Raw genomic sequence first — 24331 nt, forward strand, 5'->3', positions numbered from 1 at the left:
TACCTGACTGGAAATTTATGGAGGCTTCTATAGATACAAAGTGCTATGTCTCTTTCCCTCTCATTGAAAGATGTTGTATTGTACTACATAAAGGGGGAACAAGAGTAATCCACGTGCAGTGCTGCTTTGGCAAATGGTTATTGACTGCATGGACAAATTTGCATTAGCTTTAATTTCCAAGATAGCACAATCTTTTGAATGTTGACACGGAACATTTTCAAAAGCATGTGATAAGCTTGTACGTGGAGAGCTTCCTATAAGCAAAAACTTGCCTGCTATGGAAGGGTCCACTTTCTCACAAATGCCCAAATGGAGTTCAGCTAAAATCTGAAATTCTCTTGAAGCCCATTCAAACCAGGTAGAAGTGTCACTCTGCAGTTTCTCATACCCATTCTTGTACAGTGTGCAGCCATCAGCGTCAGTATTGACTTCTCAGTTGTTCAATCAGCAAGCTCTTTCACCCCATGTCAGCACTTAACAGTGTCAAACTCTTCCTTCCCAAAATGTCCTCCTCCTCTGGTTTCTGGGACACTGTACCATCTGGTTTCCCTTTTGCTTCTGGGTTATGTTTTCTTCAGATTTGATGGTTTCTCTTCTTTCTCTCACATCCTACATGCAACTGTCACTCGGGAATTTCCTTGGGTGGAGAGAGGTCTTTATGTATCAACCTCCTTCAACATTTCAACCATTCTATAATTGCCTTTGAATCTCTCTTCCTGGATTGTTTCCATCAGCATCACAAAGTTACCATGTTCAAAGTCCAGTTCTTTCCTGCCAACTATCAGTTCTTCACTTCTTTATTTCTATTAATGGCATCCTCATTATGCAGTGTACCAACTCTACTTTTTAATGCATGGTCCATCAAGTTCTGAAGAATGCCTACAATTGTGTGAACATCACCACCACAGCCAAGATATAGAACTGTTCCATCAGTGCCCTTTGTAGTCAACCCCTAGCCTATCCCTAGGGCCTAGAAAGCACTGGTCTATTTCGTGTCTCTACAGTTTTACCTTTCCTAGGTGTCCTATAAATGGAGTCATATAGTAGATAGCCTTTGAGTCTGTCTCCTTTCACTTAGCATAATGCATGTGAGTTATCCATGTTGTATCAGTAGTATCAGTGTGTCTAGATGTTCTCCCTTTTTTTTTAATTGTGTCAAAGAACAGAAGAGGAAATTGACCATCTCAACTATTTTTAAGTGTATGGTGCTATAGTGTTAACTAGATACATGTTGTTGTACAACCGATCTGTACAGCTTCTTCATCTTGAAAAACTGAAACTCTATACCCATTGAATAACTCCCCTTTCCCCACTCCTGACAGCCTATGTGTTTCTAAGAGGTTGACTACCTTAGATACCTCATACAAGTGGAGTCATGTGGTATTTGTTTTTTTGAGACTGGTTTATTTCATTTAGCATAATGTTCTCAAGATCCACTGATGTAGCATCTGACAGGATTTTTTTTTTTTTTAGGATTTTTTTTAAGCTAAAGAATATTAGATTATATGTATATACCACATATTCTCTATTCATCTGTTTATAGGCATTAGGGTTGCCTCCATCTCTGGGCTATGGTAAATAATGTAGCTATGAACATGCGTGTGAAAATATCTCAAGATGCTGATTTCATTTCCTTTGAATATGTACCCAGAAGTAGGATTGCTGGATCATATGGTAGTGTTTTTTTCAGTCATTTCTATTTTTAATTTTTTGAGGAATCTCCATACTGTTTTTCACAACAGAGTAAGTCTTTCCTTTTTACTTCTGAGTGGTATTCCATTGTACAGATATTCCACATTTTGTTTATCCCTTCACCAGTTTGAAGGACATTTGCGTTCTTTCCAGTTTTAAGCAGTTCTTATACATAGTTACTATTGCTAAACATTTGCTTAAAGGTTTTGTGTATGAAGGTTTATTTCTTTTGGGTAAAGTAGGATTACCAGGTTGTAAGGTAAGTGTGTATTTAACTTTATAAGAAACTGTCTACTGTTTTCCACAGTACCTATATCATTTTATATTCCTAACAGTAATATGTAAGAGTTGTAGTTGTTCAGCGTCCTCACCTGCACTTGGCATTGTCAGTTTGGGAGTTTTAGCCATTCTAGTAGGCTGTAGTGGTGTCTCATTTTCTTTTCAATTCATATTTCCCAAATGACTAATAACATTATGCATCTTTTTTTGTGCTAGTTTACCATCCTTCTGTCTCCTTTAGTGAAGTGTGTGCTCAAGTCCTTTCCCCACTTTTTTTAAGTATTTGATTTTTTTCCCAGTTTATTTCTTTATTATCGAGTTGTTAAGAGTTCCTTATATATTTTGGATTACAGGCACTTGTTATCAGATACATGTTTTTGCAAATATATTTTTCTAGTCTGTGCCTTGCCTTTTCATTTTTTTACTGGTATCTTTCAAAGAGCAGAAGTTTTAAATTTTATTGAAAATGTTATCAGTTTACCATTTGATAAAATTTTATGAATTTATCCATTTTTTAATCAGTTGTGGGTTTTTTACAAAATGTGTTCTATCTCAGTTTACCCAATCTTTAGTCCTCAAAGCTGGCTGTCTCCATTCCTTGCACACTCAGCTGTGTCACTTTCTATCACTTTTTATGACTTTGTTTCTCATGCCTAATAACTTCTTCGATCTTCACCTTTGATAAAGTTAAGCAGAGATTCTTCAGACAAGCCCACTGCTAGTGCTCAGATATTCAGAAGGGCTGGTCCATCCACACAGTAAACATGAATGGCAGAGCTCTCCTGTTTAGAAACGAAAACTGACTTCTTTCCATCATTCCTAATGCACAGTGCACTTACCTCTCCCTCTCTTTCTCCCTCCCCTTCTCCCTTTCCCCTTCTTTGTTTCTCCTTCTTTCTCTCCCTTCCTCACCCCCAGCCTCTCTCTCTTCTAGGTCAGCCTCATTCTCTTCCTTCACTACCTTGTCAGTCCCAAGCTATTGTAGGCAGTACTGTGCTTTCCCTGCAAGCTGCCTCTCTCTTTCACCACTCCTATCCCCTGACTCTTCCAACCCTCCTCTGATTCCCAGACAGTGCCCAATCCTGTAATTCCTCAGAAATTTACCCAGCTCTGCCCCCGTTTTTGTGAATTTGCCACTAGACCCACCTACATCCTAGGCTATAGATTAGGAGACCTAATCACAGACAAGTAATCAGCCTCTCAAAACTATGGTTTCCTCATCCTTAAAGCATCTACAAAACCAAATACATTACAGGGTTGTTATAAGGATTAAATAAAATAATCTTTTCTTAAAGGACATGATGGCTGTTCCTGGCTTATATACCCTAATTTGGTAGTTCAGTTTCATTGGACTCCGTGTTGCCAAGATGCAGTAGCACCCCTCACCTGTTCTTGTTCAGAGCACTCCCTCCAGCAATCTTCCAATGTGAATGGGCTTCTCCTATTTGTCTAAAGTGTAATATTTACAGGTAGGTCAGGGAGCTCAACTGCACGCCTCATCCATTTCATCTTAACCCACTTTCAGCACTCAGAAACCCCCACAACAGGGTCTGTTTCAACCTTATCCATCCCCGGTGCACCTCCCCTCCACACATCAAGCAGAGTAACCTATTGTTCTCTCACCACTGGTCCCATTCGCTCCATCCAGAACACTCTTCCTGTCCTCACATTCTGTGTACTTGGAAAACAAATGCTCCCCATTCTTCCAAATCTGCTTTATTGTCGCCTTTTTTCTGAAGCCTTTCTCAGGACCCCACTATTATCTCCGACTTTTCACAGCATTTGTACCTCTTTTCTATTATTGCTCTGTGTTGTTATTCTGTCTTACTGTTCTATATGACAGTTGGTTATATGTGACAGTGATTTAACCCTGTTAAATCAACCTTAGGCCCATCTAGTAACTTCGACAGTAACCTACCTGTGCACCAACCATCAGTAGATACCTATTAAACTGATTTAAATTTTAATGCAAATTCTGGAACTTAAAGGTTAACACAGTGAAGTTGTCAGAAGTGACTCATAAAGATTTTCAGTCTTTGGAAACTCAGATTTTGAGAGGCTTCAGGGGACAGCAAAGTTATCTAGTTCCCACCTGGGAAAGAGTATTTTCTCTATTTAAATCAAGGTAGTCAGTGGCCTTAAAGAGTTCTTGCACTTGGGCAAACAAAATCACCATTAATGGAGATTTGTATCTTAAAGAGTTCTTGCACTTGGGCAAACAAAATCACCATTAATGGAGATTTGTATCAGCAACTACAATATCTACCTAGTTTCTTCCAGACTGTGATATTGTTCAGATAGACATGCTTTATTCTCCTGGCTGAATGCTAGAAGCTACACTTGCCTTTCAATGTTCTATTTTCCTGATCTGCCTATCTGGTCTGTGTTCTCCTTTCCCTCCAAACCTCCTTTTTCTCAGGGCCTCATTTCAAGCCCCATATGGTTCTTAGTCTGTGAGTGGCCTAGACATGTTGCTAAGGAAGAGCTGATTTCCAGGGTCTTTGGCCAGGGGTGACCCACACATGCCGAAGTACTCTTTGTGTCATCTCACCTTGGCACATGTCCAGGAGGAGATAATATGCATGACCTAGTGTATTCTGAGTAGCTTTAAATCAAGAAATTGCATACTTAGTGTAGTTTAGTAGACCAAGTAAGACCCAAGAGTTAGGAACTCTTAAATGTTTATCCCGGTATGAATTCACATTTATTGGGGGAATTTCTAACAGGTCACATAACCTCTCTGTCTCCCTACAATATTCCTACCAAGTACTAATACAGCTGTTTTATATCAATCTTGTATTTTAACATTTTTAAATTACATTTATTTTATTGAAATTAGTTTTATAGAGAACCTTCTTGCCTAGCAATTTTATCACTTCTGATTTTTAATATGGATTTCTACTTACACTGACTTAGAGTTTGCCTTTTAACATCAACAGTTAGATGTGGTTACATCTCTTTTTTGTTTCTTGGGTTTTTTGTTTATGGTCACATTTCTTAAAAGAGTATTCACATTCATTCAGAAGCTTAACAAATTTAAATCTTGGAAAGCTTTCTTCATCTTCTTCTTTTATGAGTAATGTAAATTTGTAGTGAAACTGTTGGAAAGGAGAAGGATAGAAACATGGTAATGCTTTGACCCTATAAGAACCTGGAAACTGTACTATACTAACTACAGATGAAATCTTAGTCATCATGTGGACTTCAGATATTTTTTTAAAAAACTTTGCATTTTTTTATAATCTAAACCTTATCTAATTCTGGTGTAATCATAAAATGTACAGCTTACTAATTGCCTTTAAGGAAATTTTTGCACCAATAACCAATAGTATTGAATATACTAAGCCAAATTTAGTTATCAAGACTTACTGATCACCTTTCACGTTCATACGGTCTCAGTCCTCACCTGGATTCTCCCTTCCATTGTTTGACTAGTGGTCCTTTGGCGTGCTCCTCTGGGAACTGATGACAAGAGGAGCACCACCTTATCCTGATGTCAATACCTTTGACATAACAGTTTACTTGTTGCAAGGCAGAAGGCTCCTACAACCCGAGTACTGCCCAGATCCCTTGTAAGTAGGAATTTCGAAAGAATCTTCCGTCATTCCTATGTTCTTGACTTTTACCAAAATGCTTGCCTTTACAATGTCTCTCATAGCATTTCTTCCTTTTTGAAATAGATATGAAGTGATGCTCAAGTGCTGGCATCCTAAAGCTGAGCTGCGCCCATCTTTTTCTGAACTGGTCTCCAGGATATCAGCAATATTCTCTACTTTCATTGGGGAGCACTACGTCCATGTGAATGCTACCTATGTGAATGTCAAATGTGTTGCTCCATACCCTTCCCTGTTGTTATCACAAGATAACATTGATGGCGAGGGGGACACATGACAGATGGATACCTCACAAGCCCCCTTCTGAGAAGCATCACAGAACTTGCCAAACAATAGTCTACATTTTGTTCAGTTTTTTTTTTTTCACTGCCTGGCCATTGAAAGGGCACCAGATATTTTTGCTTTTGCCAAGATTGCACTATTATTTTAGGACTTTATATTGCTATTTAAAATGACTGGACTCTAGCAAATTTCTCAGCTGACGGAGCATCAGAGCCAGAAGCTTTGTCCCATGGGCCAGTGACCAACAGAAACCCCACAGCTGTGATGATGCTCCTGTGCTTTCAGGCCAAAACCTGAATTCCAGGTCGAAATTTTTAAAAATCAGGATCCCACATGATTCCATATGAGGAACAGAGGCAATGAATTTTGAGGACTTCTTGGTCACAGAAAATTCAGAAGAAATGGTAAAGTCCGGGACAGATGTAGCCCCAGTACCAAGCCATTCATTTACAATTTAAGTGTTTCAAAGAACTTTCATGTGTTGTATGGGCACTAGTATTTTTTATTACTGATGTTGTCATTTGCCTATTAGGCAAACATTCCCTTTTAAATTTTTGTATCACATTCCTTTTAATGGAGAAATATCCAAAGACAACACAGTGAACATTTCAAAATGGCAGGATATGAAATGTGTTTATAAATTAATAAGGACATTTACGTATTGTATATAGATGACATTAAGAAGGTTCTCATAAAATAGCTTAGTCACAATGAAAAACTTAGTTGTCATTTAGAAATCAACTGAGAATGATACTGTTCTGATGATTGTGGACATTTAGATCGTTTGTCTATTTTTTTTTTTTATGACGACTCTGAAAAGAAAACAAGTGATTTGCAATAGGTGTTTTTAAAGGTAACTCAGCATGTTGTTAAAGCAGAATACATCTAACTAAAAGGTTCATTGTTTCCTATCATGGCTCATGTAGGGCAGAGAAAGGATCAATGAACTGGAAATATTAGCCTCTTTCTCAGGTGGCAGCTCCCCACCTCACAAACAACTGGAGATAATAAAACTTTCTGGGAGTCCAGTTTTTCATTAGGACATGCTTTGTGTGAAGCAAAACATATTTTATGGGGAAATAAAAGCAACTGAGAGTTCTGGCCATTTCACCTGGATGAACACTTATTCTGGGCAGGACTTTTGTAAAGTTTTGTTCTGTGGGATTTTGTGCTTACTACTGTATAGTGCATGTGGCACAGGATACTCTGTTTTTGTCAATGTAGACTTTTAAAGTATTATATTTTTATAAAAATGTTTATTTTTAATGATATAAGAAAACTTTTGTTAGGTCACAAATATACTGCACTGTGAACATTTCAGAAAAGGTATGTCAGGCTTGGATTACTAAAAGCATAGTTCTCAATGGCTGTAAATAGTGATAAGGAAATGTGCTGATTGCCAGTACACCCCACCCTCATTACATCACCAGGACTTGAAGCCAAAAGAGGGTGTGTTACACTGAAGCCCAATAGTAGAGCTGGGCTGATGTTGCAAGAGAGCGATTACAACCCATACTCCTTGACAGAGGTGGATTTTACCAAAAGACACAAGGAATTGTACGGTTGAGATATATCCAATTTAAATATTGTTTCAGAAGAGTAAAGTGTGACACTGATGCACAAATATTGCAAATGGTGGGTAACAAAAAACCCTGCAGAAACCAATACCTCTACTAATATCCAGAGAGTAATGCATCAAAAACAGAAAGAGCTTCTGGAAACAACCCATCAACAAGACGACACACCTGTACATATGCTTGAGAAAGCTGCAATGTGAAAATCATGTTTGCTATTTATAAACGTGTCCTTAGGTTAATGCATCTGGACAGATTGTGAGAGTAAGTGGTTCTTCTAAGCATTAGATACTTGTCACTGCCTTTACCTGCAGTCGAGCTGAATGGTACTTTGTATGTTAATAGTTGTTGTTTTGATAAATCATACAATTAAAATAATGTATCATCTTGTTACTGAGAGTTGGTTATTGCTAGTCATGCTTGATTATCTATTCCATTTACATAATGACAGAGGAAGTCTAAGATTGATTTCATCTGGCGGCATCAAGATCATCTATATATGAGAACCTTAGTAAATTCCTGGGCAGCTAAAGGAATCTGCATCCTTGCATCTCAGGAAGATCTGTCTTTCTAAGAATGGTCTGCCGCAAGTTGCCAAATCACCCACATTTCTCTGTCTTTCAACAAGTGCTTGAGCACTTGTCTTCTCCTAGTAGCGTGCTGCTCTTCAGCAAGCTGCAGCCTTGGACCAGAGGTATAACAATGAAGCTAAAAAGCCATAGCTGGGGGCGCCTGGGTGGCTCAGTGCGTTAAAGCCTCTGCTTTCAGCTCAGGTCGTGGTCCCCAGGGTCCCGGGGTCCTGGAATCGAGCCCCGCATCGGGCTCTCTGCTCAGCAGGGAACCTGCTTCTTCCTCTCTCTCTGCCTGCCTCTCTGCCTACCTGTGATCTCTGTCTGTCAAATAAATAAATAAAATTAAAAAAAAAAAAAGATTCTCCTTTAAAAAAATAAAAAAACAAACCCGTAGCCGGCTGAGAGATATCTAGTTGGGTGTTGAAGGAAAGAGGCCTTCTTAGCCCCTTAAAACTACTCTTTTATCTACATAGGTTGCCAACATTCAGGAGCCCCCAGCTACTAGAGAACATACCTTCAGGTTATCTCTGTGAGTATTCTTGGAATGGTAAGGGAATTCAGATATGATACTTCGGTCATCTAAAAATCATGTGGCGGGGCACCTGGGTGGCTCAGTGGGTTAAAGCCTCTGCCTTCGGCTCAGGTCATGATCTCAGGGTCCTGGGATCAAGCCCCACATCGGGCTCTCTGCTCAGCAGGGAGCCTGCTTCCCCCTCTCTCTCTTTCTGTCTGCCTCTCTGCCTACTTCTGATCTGTCAAATAAATAAATAAAATCTTAAAAAAAAAAAAAAATCATGTGGCACTTTGGAACAATCTGATTTCACAAAAGACCCAAAATTAAACTGGTGCCTGCAACATACATGGGGGCTGATCCTTTATGAGAGAATTCACTCCTTGTACACAGCCAAATTCCCTCCCAGCCAAGAAATGCACTTCTATAAGAAATTTAGTCAGACTCCATGCTCCTGAAGGATAAGAACTTCTCGTCTTTGTATTCCTAGTATCTGGCACTTAGTAGATTCTAAAATAAGTGCTGAACTGAAGCCAGATTTTCCTGTCCTTGATCACTTTAAACCACCACAGATACTGTTATTACTGATGTAGCATGATGTTGGTGAACAGTGGCCTGGGGAGGGTAGGACCTTTCTAGGGAGAAGGATAAAAGGATCTTCCTCTACCAAATTTTGCTTGATGCTCTGATTATTTATTATTATTTTTTTAAATAGGCTCCATGCCCAGTGTGGAGCCTAACACAGGGCTTGAATTCACGACCCTGGGATCAAGAGTAAGACTGAGCCACCCTGATGCTCTGAATTTTTTTTTTTTTAAGATTTATTTATTGGACAGAAAGAGACCACGAGTAGACAGAGAGGCAGTAGGGAGGTGGGGAGAGCGGGCTCCCTGCTGAGCAGAGAGCCCGATGCAGGGCTTGATCTCAGGATGCTGAGATCATGACCTGAGCTGAAGGCAGAGGCTTAACCCACTGAGCCATCCAGGTGCCCCACTCTGAATTTTTAATTACAGGATTTTCATTCCACCATGTAGGCATCAATTATATTTTTGTTCTTTTTGACCTACATAGCAGATTACATCCTTAAAGAAACACGGAGAAGGAACATACAACCTGTAAAACACATCAAATGTTCGCAAACGTCTTACATTATTAACCTACCCAATTTGGTTCAAAAAACAAGTTTTTTTTGAAAGAAATGATTAGTATTTCGCTTAATTCAACTAATATTTATTGAGCAGCTACAAATGTCAAACACATGTACGAGGTAATGGAGATCTAAGAATTCCCACTCCCAAGGAATTTAATGGAGGAGACAAAATTACACAACTGGTACATATGTTAACTATACATTTCTCAGATCCGTAAACTATTTTGAAGAGCCATCACAGCTTGTAAGTGAAAGTTTGTGTCTTTGGACCTCCTTTACCCATTTCTCCCAATCTTATCTCCCACCTCCGGCTACCATGAATCTGTTCTCCAAATCTATGAGCATGGGGGTCTTTTGTTGTTGTTGTTCTTTTGTTTCTGTGAGTTTTGGGGTTTTTTGTTTGTTTGTTTGTTTTAGAGATTCCACATATAAATAAGATAATATGGTATTTGTTCTCTGTCTGACTTCACTTAGCATGATACCCTCAAGGTCCACCCATGTTGTGGCAAATGGCAAGATTTGCTTTTTTTGTAGCTGAGTAATAGTCTATTATATATCTATACCACATTTTCTTTATCCATTCATCTATCAGTGGGCACTAAAGTGGTTTCCATATCTTGACTTTTGTGTGTGATACTGCAATGAACATGTATATATCTTTTTTGAGTTATTAGAGGCTTTTTTCCCTTTTAGATAGATATCCAGAAGTTAAGTTACTGAATCAAAAGGTAGTTCTATTTTTAATTTTTTGAAGAACCTCCATACTGTTTTCCAATTTACATTTCCAACAACAACACACAAGGGTTTCCTTTTCTCCATATCCTTATCAACACTTGTTTTTTGTCTTTTTGAGAACAGCTGTTCTAATGCATAAGGTGATATCTCATTATGGTTTTGATTTTTGTTTCCCTGATTATTAGTGATGTTGAGCATCTTTTCATGTGTCTTGTTAGCCATCTATCTATCTTTGGGAAAATGTCTTTTCAGATCCTCTGCAGTTTTTTTAATTTTGGGGGGTTGGGGGGCTATTGAATGGTTGAATTCTTTATATATTTTGGATATTAACCCCTTATCAAATAAAAGATTTGCAAATATTTTCTCTTTCTATAGCTTGACTTTTTGTTTTGTTGGTGGCTTCCTTTGCTGTGCAGAAACTTGTTTGTTTTTGAAAGAGAGAAAGAGTGTGTGTCCTTGTGCATTCACAAGCTGGGGAGGGTGGAGAGAGAGAGAGAAAGAGAGAATCCCAAGCAGGCTCTATGCTTAACACAGCCCAACATGGGGCTCAGTCCCAAGACCCTGAGACCATGACCTGAGCTGAAACCAAGGACCAGACACTCAATCAACTGAGCCACCTAGGTACCTCTGTGCAGAAGCTTTTTAGTTTAATGTAGGCCCACTTATTTTTGCTTTTGTTGCCATTGCTTTAGGCATGAAGACTCAAAAAATCATTGCCAAACTTATATCAAAGAGTTTACTGCCTATGTTTTCTTTTAGGAGTTTATGGCTTCAGATTTTATGTTCAAGTCCTTAATTCATTTTGAGTTAATTATTGTGTATGGTGTAAGATGGGAGTCAGTTTCCTTCTTTTACATGTGGCTGTTTGGTTTTCTCAACACAATTTATTGAAAAAATTGTCCTTTCCCCATTGTATATTCTTGGCTCCTATGTTGTAAATTAATTGACCATATATGCATTGGTTTATTTCTGAGCCCTCTACTCTGTTCCACTGATTGATGTGTCTGTTTTTATCCAATATCATACTGTTTTGATTGCTGTAGCTTTGTAATATAGTATGAAATCACAGTTTGAACATTCCAAAGTGAAGCCTTCTAGGCAAATAAACCAAACTCTGACCTATCTTGGGCAAAATACTGAAACTCTCTCAAATAAGCTAACCCTACTTCCTTCATGAAGTTGTTTAAAGACAAAAAAATAATATGCAAAGGTACCTAGTACACCGTAGTTGCTCATTAATTGTGATATTATTTTCTTCAGTATCGGACAATAAGAGCCCATGTAAAGGTAACCTGTGGTTGATTGAAAAGGGAAATTAAGCCTGAAGGGGGACCTTATAGATATTTAACTCCAAATCCTGTCCCCACCCACCTCATACCTGCTTTATACGGTAGAAGCAGAGCTGTGACTTCACCTTATCCTTGAGAATTGATGTGGCAGTGTGGGGTGGGTGGGGGCAGGTGATGAGAAGGGTGACAAGATCGTGACAAAATGGTAGCTCCTTTCCTCCTAATGCCAGACACCTGAAGAATACCTCTACCCCTTCTTCTTTCTTTAAACTCCCTGTTATTTATTTGATCACTTCTCTAATGACTAATTTCCTTTTTTCTTGTTTAGTCTTTGAACCTAGAATATACAACAGACATTTAAAAAAAAAAAAAAACAATCTTTCTAAACTACAGGAAAGTTTCACAAAGGCACAATGACAGGAGTCACAATTCATGTCTAGAGATTATTACTGTTCTTTGTTTGCCCGAATGGATGGTTAATGATTGTTCAGATTCAGGAAAAACTGGGCTAAGTACAGTATTGTTTTAGTTATATGATGAGTGTTTGGAAGATAAGGAATACTTCATTAATATTGTAATCCATCTGGATGACTAGACATACAAGGTTTAACTATACAATTTAGACAATTTCAGGAGATAGGTACACAGACATTATGCCCCAAAGTAATAAATGCTTATTGCTTATAATTCCATAAAATGTTTTTCCTTTTCATAGTTGGCATTTTTCTTCAAGGCTATCTCAATTCCCTATCTATCAAAAATTGGAAATAACTTCAGTCATAAACCAGTGAAATATTTCAGTTGGTGAATTGAAAGTAATAAAACAGAGGCTTGCCCAAACTGTCCTCTGTTGTAAATTATACCAGAGGTCTAGATTACGTCAGCCTAAGGTATTGATCACAATGCTGAGAGGTTTATAACTACTATTGACTTACCATGTGACCTGGGAGCAGAAATCTAGGAAAATTGCAAAAGCATATCTATGGTAATGAAAAGCCCATCATAAATAGAACTTACTATCCTGTCATGTGAGTAGTTACCGTGTTGGCTTCAAGGCAAATATTTAACAAATGCTGGAAACAAGGATTTTGCCTTCCTTTTTCCCATTGTGCTTCTGATCTATTTTGATAAATGTGTTTCTCTTCTTACCAATAAAAACTATAGATTTTAAAAAACTGATATGAATTAGTTAATTAGTCCCATATAAAATTAGCATTCAAACATTCAAATGGCTCCTAATCCTTTTATTATTATTATTGTTGTTATTATTATTATTTTGTATTTTTTTTTTTTTACTGAAGAGGTAATTCCCCTTATAGACTAATATAGAGTCGGGCTCATGTCCTATTCTCCTGGGCAGTAAAACCCTACCTGGCTAAGCATTCTGAAAACTAGTTAGCATTAAAGGAGCAATTCTGAAATGGGACTGGACATATTTAGGATGGATAAACAGAATGTTTAAGTAAACTAGCTCTAACTGAACATTATCTTGAAGCTCTGGATCCAGACTACAATGATAACTAATTTTTATCCTTTTCTGGAAAAGAAGCCCTTTGTCTTTATGTGTTCACTTTTTCACCGTCACATGCGTACATTCTTTTCACCACATGAACTCCAGGCTGGCAAAAACATCCACTAATCCTTGGACCTCTGGGTTGGAACGACAAAAATGCATAAAATCTTACCAGGCCAAAAGAGATCAACTTTAAAAATCTTTGGCATCCAAACATGTCAGAACTGTTTTTCACTGACTCCCCAAGCCATTTGTGTTCCCCATCATGGTCCCTGAGACCTATAATACCGGTTCCTACTTTTATTGGGCAGCCTGGAATTTTTAAGAGCCAAATTTCATTTACCTTTCTTGGTTGTTTATAATTTTCACAGTTGTCTTATGAGTTTTCTTTCTGTCTCTAATTCTGAAAGTATTGGAAGTGGTAATTGACAGACTGCTCTCTGCCAGCTGAAACCGTCACTGACGTTTGCCCCTATGTTCTCGGTGACATCTGTTATTTCCATTATAGTCACTGGGCCTCTCCTGCTGTAGAACTGTACTAAACAACCACCATCTTTATCAGGGGCAACAGTTCTTGTAAACAAGAAATGCTGAATTCAGAGCCTTTGTGAAGTCCTGCCACACATGTCTGAAGTCAGTCACATGATCGGCAGACTTTATTTCAGAAGTCCCGATAAAGAAAAATTACAGAGAAACCCAAGTATCCTATCAGAATACTCTTGCAAGCTGTTTCTAATTTTTTGTTGGACTAAGAGAATTAAAACATGGAGAATTTAAATTATCTTCGGTGGTAGCCGAAGGGTCTGTGAGAACACGTGGGGAAAGCAAGAAGTCACTGTCACAGAGATACTAACAAAACATATTTCAGAAAGAAAATATCCAGTGTTAAAACTACACAGATACTGTTTCTGAAAATGAACTTAATTGGTAAAAATAATAGTGATGATAGTAATGATCTCATCCCAGGACACGTCACAGAAATTAATGACTGTCTGGCGGCTAATGGGCTCAGGTAATCCTCTCAGGAATTGGTCTTGCCTAATGAAATGCTGTTTGTTTAGCAAACAAATGCTTAAAATGACAGAAGGTAAAAATCAGGGCTGTCACCACCAAGCATGGTTGATTCACAGGGATAAAAAAAAAAAAAGCTACACACAAAAGTGTGCCATGTGCTACTCTTACTTTTTTATTCATTTGCAATTCAGAAAAAAGATATGCATCCTTTACCATTTTTTCTTTTATACATCTATCTCCCACTTTTCCTCTGGGGATATGTTGATTTACGGATTGTTTTATTGACAGAATTAACCTGTTAATGAAAATAAAACCCCCTCTAGTGCAGGTGTATCAAATTTAACATTATGATTGCTTTGAATCATTTTATTTTAAATACCATGATGGGAAGAAGTAGATTCTCCACGTGGGCTTTAGATTATTGTCTCCAAGTTATATTTGGCTTAGAAAGTCATTACACAACATCTTATTCCAAGATAATTCTAACAATTGGCCTCCTGATTCTGTCCTCTCCATATTGACTGTTCCTTTTAATCCCAAACCAGCCTGCCAAAACTATATAATATATCTGATTACATCGTTCTCCAGCTTGAAAACCTATACCCATTCCTAGATGTTCCTGCATCAATTCTTTATGTTGTGATGTCTTGTTTTGTTTTATTTATAGTATATATCCTCATGGAAAAAATTTTTAGGCAAAAAGGTATAAAGTAGAAATCAGGAAATCGCTTCTGACCACTCTCTCACACTCTCCATCCTTGCTTCCCAAAGGTAAACAATGTTAACACTTTCTTGTATATTCTTCCAGAAATTTCCACCTTGCTTCAGTTCTAAACTAAGCCAGACACTTTTAGGGCATCCTTCAAAAGCCTCCATTTTATGGACCAAACGGTTGTTCATCCTCATCTCCTAACTGAGAGATTATCTCTCTACCTTTGCGACTTTGAACTTCCACCAAAGATAGCCCCCTTCTGATATAAGCTATACAAACAGGTCTAAACAAAGTCATTTGGACCACTGCCTTCACCCAACCTGACTTAAAATTTGGTGTCCCTTCAAACTGATATTATTTAAATATTTTCTCAAGTTTTATCTAAATAGAAGATTGAAATTGTGTTCTTTTCATACAAAAATTAAAGGAACAGATTTGGGCACCTGGGTGGCTCGGTGGGTTAAGCCTCTGCCTTCGGTTCAGGTTATGATCTCAGGATCCTGGGATCGAGTCCCGCATCGGGCTCTCTGCTCAGTGGGGAGCCTGCTTCCCTCTCTCTCTCTCTGCCTGCCTCTCTGCCTACTGGTGATCTTTCTCTGTGTGTCAAATAAATAAATAAAATCTTCAAAAAAACATTTTTTAATTTTAAAAAAGGAACAGATTTGCTTAGTTCTGTGTAACAAAGCAGAATCGAAATACTTTAAAAAAAATCAGCAAAATAATATACTTTTCTAAAATTCTAGTTCTCTTTTGCAATATTTCAACCAAACCAGCTTGGAAATCATACAGGGTTTTAACTAAGGTAATAAAAATAAATCACCCATTCCTGATACACAGCATTCTGTAAGGGATCATTTTCAGAATTTCAGCTGACAGACAAGTTTTAAGTGACTGGAACTGTACTTAACGTGTGGCAAACGTACACCACAGAGATGGGTTGTTTACTGTAGCAAGTTATTTTGCTTCACTCCAACTGTCTTTTTGGCAGGAGCACACCCAACCTAATTTTGTCCGTTACATAAGGAGCCACATGTGGAAACCTGAATCAGCTGACATCGTATTACTGACTTAATCCAGCCATAACTAAGTGCCTAGTGACCCAGTGGGCCCATCTTTTCCGCTCATTCTGGTTAGCTCTATAGCGTAGAGGTTAGGGGAACATACTTTGGGATCGGACACTCTAGGTTTAAATCATTGCCACCACTCAACAGTGGGATTTTGGACAAGTTGCTCAACCTTTCTAAGCCTCAGTCTCCACATGGAGAATGTGGAAATGCAAGTGGTGACTTCCTCATAACATTGCTTGAGGACGGAATGAAACAGTGTATGCATAGCTCTCAATAAGTGGATTTCTGGAGAGCTTGGCTTTATCATCATCATCATCATCATCATCATGACCATCTTCATCATCATTCATAACCTGCCTTGCTCCACAGGAAGATTCAATGTGGAAGACACTAGAATAAAAGTACCCCCCAAACTGCTCCAAAGTTTGGCATAATCCAGAAATATATGAAAGCAAAAGCCGGGAAAACAGATGCTGGTTTTCCTCATGCTTTTTAGTAGTACCAGCCTAGATGTTAGGAACAATGGGGCCCTAGTCCAGCCTGACTCTACTGCTTGTGTGACTCTCAGTGTCACTCAATCTTTTCAACTTGTATTGTTCTTCCCTATAAAGTATGAGGATAATTATAGTCACAATGTTAGCTGTAAATCTTTAATAATATAATAAGGTTTTATACAAGTAGAGCTATTATTATGGTTATTAGATCCATCCAAATATTATTTCAAAAATCTCCTTAGAATTCACCTGATGTATGAAATAAAAGTTCCTCTATCCAACCCCAACACTTCCTTTGCTCCAGCATAATTGCTGGAACTGTTTGCAGAGATCCATACTTAGAATCAGCGGGCTCAGACCTGGAGAAGTCCGCGAATCTGGCCCCAGGAGTCAGCTCGGGGGTTCTGGGTGCTCGTTGCTAGCTGACCCTTAAACAACTCCGCGTCCTCTTTGGAGTTCAAAGTTTGGGGATGAAATCGCTGCCCCTTCACAAAGACAAACAAAAATGCAGATCTGAAGTGGTGTGCTGAGCTAACATGAAACAAGTGGAGTTTCAATCTCATCAGGGCAGTGTTTTTCCAACATAATAAATTACTCTTTGTTTAAATCAGAAACTGAATTCATTTTATTTTCCAAAATCGGCCCTGCCAGGTTTCCTTGATTTAATTGTATCTTTTTCGTCTGCTGACAATGGAAAGCAGAAGAAAATAGTCTTGCTAAGGAAATGAAATATTACCAAGAAAAACAGGCATTCCCATACTGTATGAGGGGACCTTTTTTTTTTTTACACTCAATTTTTTTATAAGAAAAAAGGTCTCTACCCTTTGAAACAACAGCATTATTGCAGTTACTGCTAGGTCATACGTACATGGCCCAAAAGAAAATGTTGGAAAGAAAATTAACTAGTTCAGAAGGGTATGGACAACATTATTTTTAAAAGGAAATGGTTTTTCATACATAGAATAACAAACGATAGCAAAGAGAAGTGAGAGTTGGAATAATTATTTAAACAATTCAAATAAAAATATATGATTAAAGCATCTGTGGAGTTCGACTAAAATCGGGTAGAGGGGAACACAAATTAACGAACCATTACTGTAATGCTTCAATTTTACTTAGCTAAAACAGTTGTTGTTTTAATAGCAGAGAAAAACTCAATCCTGATTGACTGATAAGGAGGTCTTATAATAAAAGAATGAAGGTTTGAAGCAAGAATGGGCCAGGTTCCCATCCCAGTTCTGCCACGACTCACCATTTGCCAGAGGAAAAAATTGGATTTTCATTTATTCAATTTTAAAATATTTGTGAGAGCCTTTGACATAATAGGCTCTGTTCTAAGGAAGGAAAACACAGCAGGGAATATACTAGACAAGATTGTTGCCACCATCGGGCATTTATTCCAAAACAGGGAAAAAGGAAGAAAGACAGAGAGAGAGAGGGAGAGAGAGAAAAGGAGGGAGAGAAGGAGGGAGGGAGAGAGGAAGGGAAGAACTAAAAGAAAAGAGAGAAAAAGGATGGATGTATAGATAGATACACAAACATCATTTTCAAATTATTTGAAGTGCTGTGAAAGGAATAAATAGGATAAAAGGTAAGGATTAAAATGGCTATTTGGGATAGGGTAATCAGGAAAGACCCTGCTAAGAAAGCAAAATGTGAGCTGAGACTGGAAGATGAGAATGAGCCCCAGTGAGCAGGGCTGGTGCGGAGCCCCCGAGGCAGTGAGAACACCAGGCACAAGGGCTGTCTCTGGAGGCAGGAAAGGGCCTGTTGGAGGCCTAGGAAACCCACAGGGCAGTAATCTGTTGGACTAGGTGGGAAACGGTGGTATGAAGCAAAGTTGAAAACGTAAGAAACAAACAAGCTAGATTTCTAACAGCCGTGGAAAGCTGAACTAAAGGGTATTAAACAGGATTTTTAAATTTTTATTATTTCTTAAGATTTTATTTATGTATTTGAGAGGGACAGAGAGAGATAGTGAGAAAAAGCACAAGCTGGGGGAGGTAAGAGAGAAAAGCAGACTTCCCTATGAGCAGGAAGCTGGATGTGGGGCCTGATCCCAGGACCCTGAGATCATGACCTGGGCTGAAGACAGACGCTTAATCTGACTGAGTCACCCAGGAGCCCCTAAACAAGGTTTCTTAAAGATCAGGCTAGCTGCTGAGTGAAAATAGATTGTAGCAAAGCGAGAGAAGCAAGGCGACTATTGAGAACATTTGACATGAGATCATGGTGAGCTCCAAGTAGGATGGAAGCAGCCGAGGTAGAGATAGGTAAACAGATCTGAAATGCATTTTGCAGATAGAATGAATGAAACATGCATTTGAACCTCTATGTGGATATGGAGGGAAGGGAACAAAGGCTTTTAGATTTTGGCTTACACAAATAGACAGCTGGTGTCACCACCTATTGTGTGAAAGCTGGGCGAGTCACAGGTCAGCCAAGAGTTCTGCTTCAGACATTTCAACTTAAGATGGCTTCTAGACAAAGAACTGGAAATGCCATTTGAATATGTACATCTGAAGCTTGGAGGAACCAAACCATCAACATTTGGTGGTATAAAGCCATGGAGCCAGATGAGATCATCTAGGGAAAGAAGTTAGAGCAAGGATGGAACCACAAGGCACTACATGTGTGGAGGGCAGGGAAGTAAGATTGAGAAGAAGTTACTTAAATCATCATAAAATACAAACTTATCATATGAAAAACTTAAATTACATATGCTTTGCTACTATTTGGTTAAAGATACTTAACAAGGCGCCTGGGTGGCTCAGTGGGTTAAGCCACTGCCTTCGGCTCAGGTCATGATCTCAGGGTCCTGGGATCGAGCCCCACATCGGGCTCTCTGCTCAGCAGGGAGCCTGCTTCCTCCTCTCTCTCTGCCTGCCTCTCTGCCTGCTTGTGATCTCGCTCTGTCAAATAAATAAATTAAAAAAAAATCTTTAAAGATACTTAACAATTGTTGATTTCTTCCATTTTTTTTTCCTGCCCCTTTTCTTGCTCACTCACTCCTACTATTCAAATATAGTCAACCTCTGGTCCTAAAAAGAAGGGAGTCACTGTGTACCCAAAGGAATTAAAACCTAGCTCTTCTTTTATCTCAATTTATCTAGATCCAAAGTGATGTAAGAAGTAGGCAAAGGTCATACACTAAGCTTTCATTTATGTGTATCATAAACAGTAATCCCAATGACGAGTCTCTATCCTTCTGAAGAATTCCATGTCATTCTAATTGTTCAAAAGTTTACAATAATAAATCAACACAAATTATATGCAAGTGTTTCTTCTTTCATTTTATTTTTTTAAGATTTTATTTATTTATTTGACAGAGATCACAAGTAGGCAGAGAGGCAGGCGGGGGGTGGGGGGGCAGGCTCCCCGCTGAGCAGAGAGCCTGATGTGGGGCTCCATCCCAGGACCCTGAGATCATTACCTGAACCGAAGGCAGAGGCTTTAACCCACTGAGCCACCCAGGCGCCCCTCTTCTTTCATTTTAAATTGGAAAAATATGCATCCTGCATTTGCCTGCTCACTTTAAACACCTTAATTCCCGCTTTTCCTATGATCATTATTATACTTCAAGCAAGTTCCTGAATACAAAAAAGCAATCATCCACAGTTAAGCTAGAGTGGGTATCGGGACTGGGCTCGGAAAACCCCCAAACCATTGTGTCTTTTTTTTTTTTTTTTTTTTTTTTTTTTTACCATTGTGTCTTAAATGGGATAAGAGCTTCCTTCTTTTACACAAAACAAGTTGGAAGACAGACAGTTGAGGCTGGTATGGAAGCTACAAGGTGTTGTTAGGGTCCCAGGCTCCCGTCTTTCTGGCTGCCATCCCAGTGAATGGCTTCTATCCTCCTGGTCACCTCTGTGGTCTAGATGGCTTCCTGAATTACAGAAAGAAGGAGGAAAGGCTGAGTCAACATCCTTTTAGAACCCTTTTAAGAGGTCCGCAGAACCCTTCCACTGCTCTACGTGGCCAGAATGTAGACTTAGAGCTACCCCTAGATGCAAGGGGTGACTGAGAAGTCTAGTACCTTAGTTTTGGCCCCAATATCCCCAGCTAAATGCCAGGGTTCTTTTAATGAAGGGGAGAATGGATGTAGTTAGGCAACTAATAATCTCTTTTACCACATATCTACAAGACCACTATCAACTAGTATTTTTTATGGAATAAGACATTTAAGAGTCTCCTTTAAAAAATTTTTTTTCTTTATTTATTTTAGCGAGAGAGAGAGCATGAACTAGGGAAGTGGTGGAGGGAGAAAGAGAGAGAGAATCCTCAAGCAGACACCCCATTGAGAGTGGAGCCCGACACGGGGCTCAATCCCAGGACCCTGAGATCATGACGTGAGCCAAAATTAAGAGTTGTATGCTCAACAGACTGACCCACCCAGGCGCCCAAGAATCTTCTTTTTTTAATGATTAATCCAAAAAATATGAACTGTCCCTGACACAGCTATCCATTCTGGGTCCCTTGATCAAGTTTTATCCTATCTAATTTCAGTGCATTCAACATTTATGGATCAAAATTATTTGATGAGGCACTTGGTTAGGCAATGTAGGAAATACAGAGATTTACAAATCTTTCTGTTATTTGTACGTGTATTAGAAAAAGAGAAAAATAAGGTCAAAAATCTTAACTGTGGTAAGTTATTGTAATAAGCATATAAATTAAGCAATTTGGGAATTCAGCGTATAAAAAGAGATTCATTATGCTAGAAGAGGGTTGTAGAAGGTTTTGTGAACCTATTGGGTTGGCCCAGATGAATAGACAGGAAGAGAATACTTCAATGGACAGAGTCAGGTCAGGAAAGTACAAGAATGGTAAAGGAACAAGAGAGGTTAGTTTAAACATAGTAATACTTGGGGAAGAAACAGTCGTGTGTCTACTGATGATGAACCTGAGCCAACAATCAGCTGCAAGTCTCCCTTGCCTACAACATAATATCTTTCTTGTTGTCTTGTGACCATGGTTAGTAGGCTCAGAAATTCAAGGATAGTGTTGGGTGATGGGAGGATAGAATTAGGATAAAAGAGAGTGAGTTCTTTGTCCTTTTTGGCTTCCAGTCCGTCAGCATGGGTCCTGTGAGCCCATCCAGAACCTTCCATGACCCTGGATGTGGTGCCCTACAGAAGCTGCACTAGGTTGCTACCTCTCTTATAAAAACATAGCACCTAGCCCTGCAAAACATGGCATGGATAAAGAATTGCTTAGCACCCCCAGAGCTAAGAAGCTGACAAGCTCCAGGAATGTAAAGGACTCAAATCACAAAGGGCCTTGAAGGTGCTAGGAAATGGGAAATGACAACAGGCTTTCAAAACAGGGACAACAAAATCCGAATGATTATCTGGAGTAATAACTCCAACAGCACTGACTGGAAGAGGAAATATTTTTAAAGACTAGTTAGGAGACTATTTCAATTTAGTCTAGTGGACAAAAGCAGAAACTACCATGTGCTGAAGTCGAGGGGCGATAGGTCAGGCTCCTGTGATCACATTGCACTGTGACTTTATGATCGTGTTTGATGGCACAATTGTTTACAACCCTCCGCTTTCTTCTCTGCCTTATCATTAGTGTTACCTTAGAATAATGAAGCCTGTTCTATCCATTAACTCCACTAACATTTGATCTCCCCATGGATTGAGGTTAAAAATTAATTACTCTTCCAACATATTGATTACATGACTATAAATATAAAAACAGAACTACAGAGCAACTACAGGGACCTTTGTTTAAAGAGCATGTTTGCTCTTTCTAAAGGAAAATTAATGGTGAAGGACATTGGACCTGGAGGAACATACTAGAAAAGCAACCCTAGAGTGCCATCTAGTGTTGACAACGTTTTTAAATGCAGAGCGCCAAAGAAAGGTCCGCTTTTAAATATCCTGTGGGATTTCCCCCGTTAAAAACTAGTCAACGTCTGACTAGCTAGAACCAAACTCTCAAACTGCTTTCACTGCCTGCCATTCGGATATAGATATGAATTTTAAACAAACAAAATATTCATTTTGAAACTGCAGTGTGAGGAAGACTTCGGTTCAACTTCTAGGTAGTGATGAGTTCCTAGGATGGGAGGGCATTATTTTCAGCGTTCCGTCATCCCTGATACAACTCCCTCTTTTTCACATTTCCAGGAAAAGGCTGACCCCGTGGTAGAGCTTGCTTTTCTTTCTTTTCTTTTTGTCTCTTTAACTGGGTACTCTCAGACTATGTCACCTAATGAAAAGTGAGCTCATAATACTTCATGAAATAAAGGGTGGGTAGTATGGAAGAGGTTAGGAGCTGGTGTTAAAATCTCTTGCCGTGGAAATTCATTGTTACTGAGGTGGCTCATATATCAGAGCTCTGCCTTCTGCAGACATTAAAATTCACTTTGTTACATGTCCCTAATACTGCCCAGCCCTCGGGAAGCACGAATCTGACATTATATTAGGCAATTCACGCTGACCTAGTAACTCAAAGCAATCATCACCGGTATCTTAAAGTGACTACACTCCAAAAGAAATAGAGCCTAAGGTCACAGTTGTAAATCTTGCCACAGGAAGGCCAAAGATTATAATCTCTATGCCAAGTGCTACGGATTCCTTTCTGCTGAGCAGAGTCATATTTCAAAGGCTTTACTAATCTGAAACCTATAAGCTGTTGTGACAATAGCAGATATGGCTTAAATGACATCAAACCCACATTTTGAAGAAAACCCAGAATATCAGTGGGGAAAAAAGCAATTACCTTTATTATATCTGAGGTTCAGATTTTATAGTTCCAGCTTCGCACTCTAGTGAAATCCAAGTATGATCATTTTTATGGATTAAAAAGCTAACATTATTCAATTATGGTTAATTGAGGAAGTATGTGATCCTCTATCAGTGTATGTTTGTTTAACTTGCAAGCTGATCCCGTGTTTGCTATGATTGTGTTGTAAACAGGGTGTAATACTACTAGTTGAGTTGAAGTTCTGTGCTATTGAGACCACGGTCAGAGGTTTGATTACTAAACGGGACAAACAGCTTCATCGTTGCATGTCTCGAGACATCTTTTCAATAGGTTTCCTCAAAATCAATGGGCTTTGGGAGAGTGAATGTAAAAATCAGCCACTGTTAGAGAAAAACAGTTTTAAAAATCTGTTCCTATTAGACTTTTTATTTCATAATCAGTGCATGCTTCCTTGGTGCCAATTAAGGTCAAGATGTAACTTTGTAAAAAGCTTGCATTCTTGCATATGCTAACAATCCCTGCCAGTCCTAGCCTGTTCCAGAAGATTCTCTCACCCTCATATTTTCATGCCTCTCATACTCATGGAAAGATATACATTTACAGTAATTATAGGGTTCTTAAAAAAAATAAAATCATGCTATGAACGTAATCTGAGATGAAATTTCTCTTCTTCTTCTTCTTAAGATTTTATTTATTTAACAGAGAGAGAGAGAAAGCATAGTCAGGGGGAGCCACTGAGGAAGAGGCAGAAGGAGAGACAGAAGCATGATCCCGTTGATCAGGGAACCCAATTTGGGGCTGGATCCCAGGATCCTAGAATCATGACCTGAGCTGAAGGCAGATGCTTAACCAACTGAGCCATTTGGGTGCTCCTGAGATGGGATTTTCCTCACTTAACAGTATACCGCAGATATTTCCTTCAGCTTGTAACTCTATCTTTTTCATTGCCTAATATTCTGTAAAATGGATGTTTAAAATTTCATGTAATCATTCCCTCTTCACAGGCCATAAGGTTGATTTCAAGGTTTTTGGTTGTTGTTTCATTTCACATTATGAACAATGCGGCCAAATATATATATATATATATATATATATATATATAATCTAATATACCAA

The 24331-nt window shown here is 38.8% G+C and overlaps 1 protein-coding gene across 1 annotated transcript in view; it reads left to right on the forward strand.

Moving 5' to 3' along the window:
• MET (MET proto-oncogene, receptor tyrosine kinase) overlaps positions 1–7831 on the forward strand; it is a 114175-nt gene extending 106344 nt beyond the window's left edge. The window contains exons 20-21 of the mRNA XM_044246424.1: positions 5407–5543; positions 5652–7831. Coding sequence (XP_044102359.1) covers positions 5407–5543; positions 5652–5862 — 348 coding nt within the window. The 3' untranslated portion in view covers positions 5863–7831. The remainder of the gene's footprint in view (positions 1–5406; positions 5544–5651) is intronic.
• Positions 7832–24331: the final 16500 nt, after the last annotated feature.

The sequence above is a fragment of the Neovison vison genome, chromosome 4, assembly GCF_020171115.1.
Source record: "Neovison vison isolate M4711 chromosome 4, ASM_NN_V1, whole genome shotgun sequence".
Taxonomy (NCBI): Eukaryota; Metazoa; Chordata; class Mammalia; order Carnivora; family Mustelidae; genus Neogale; species Neogale vison.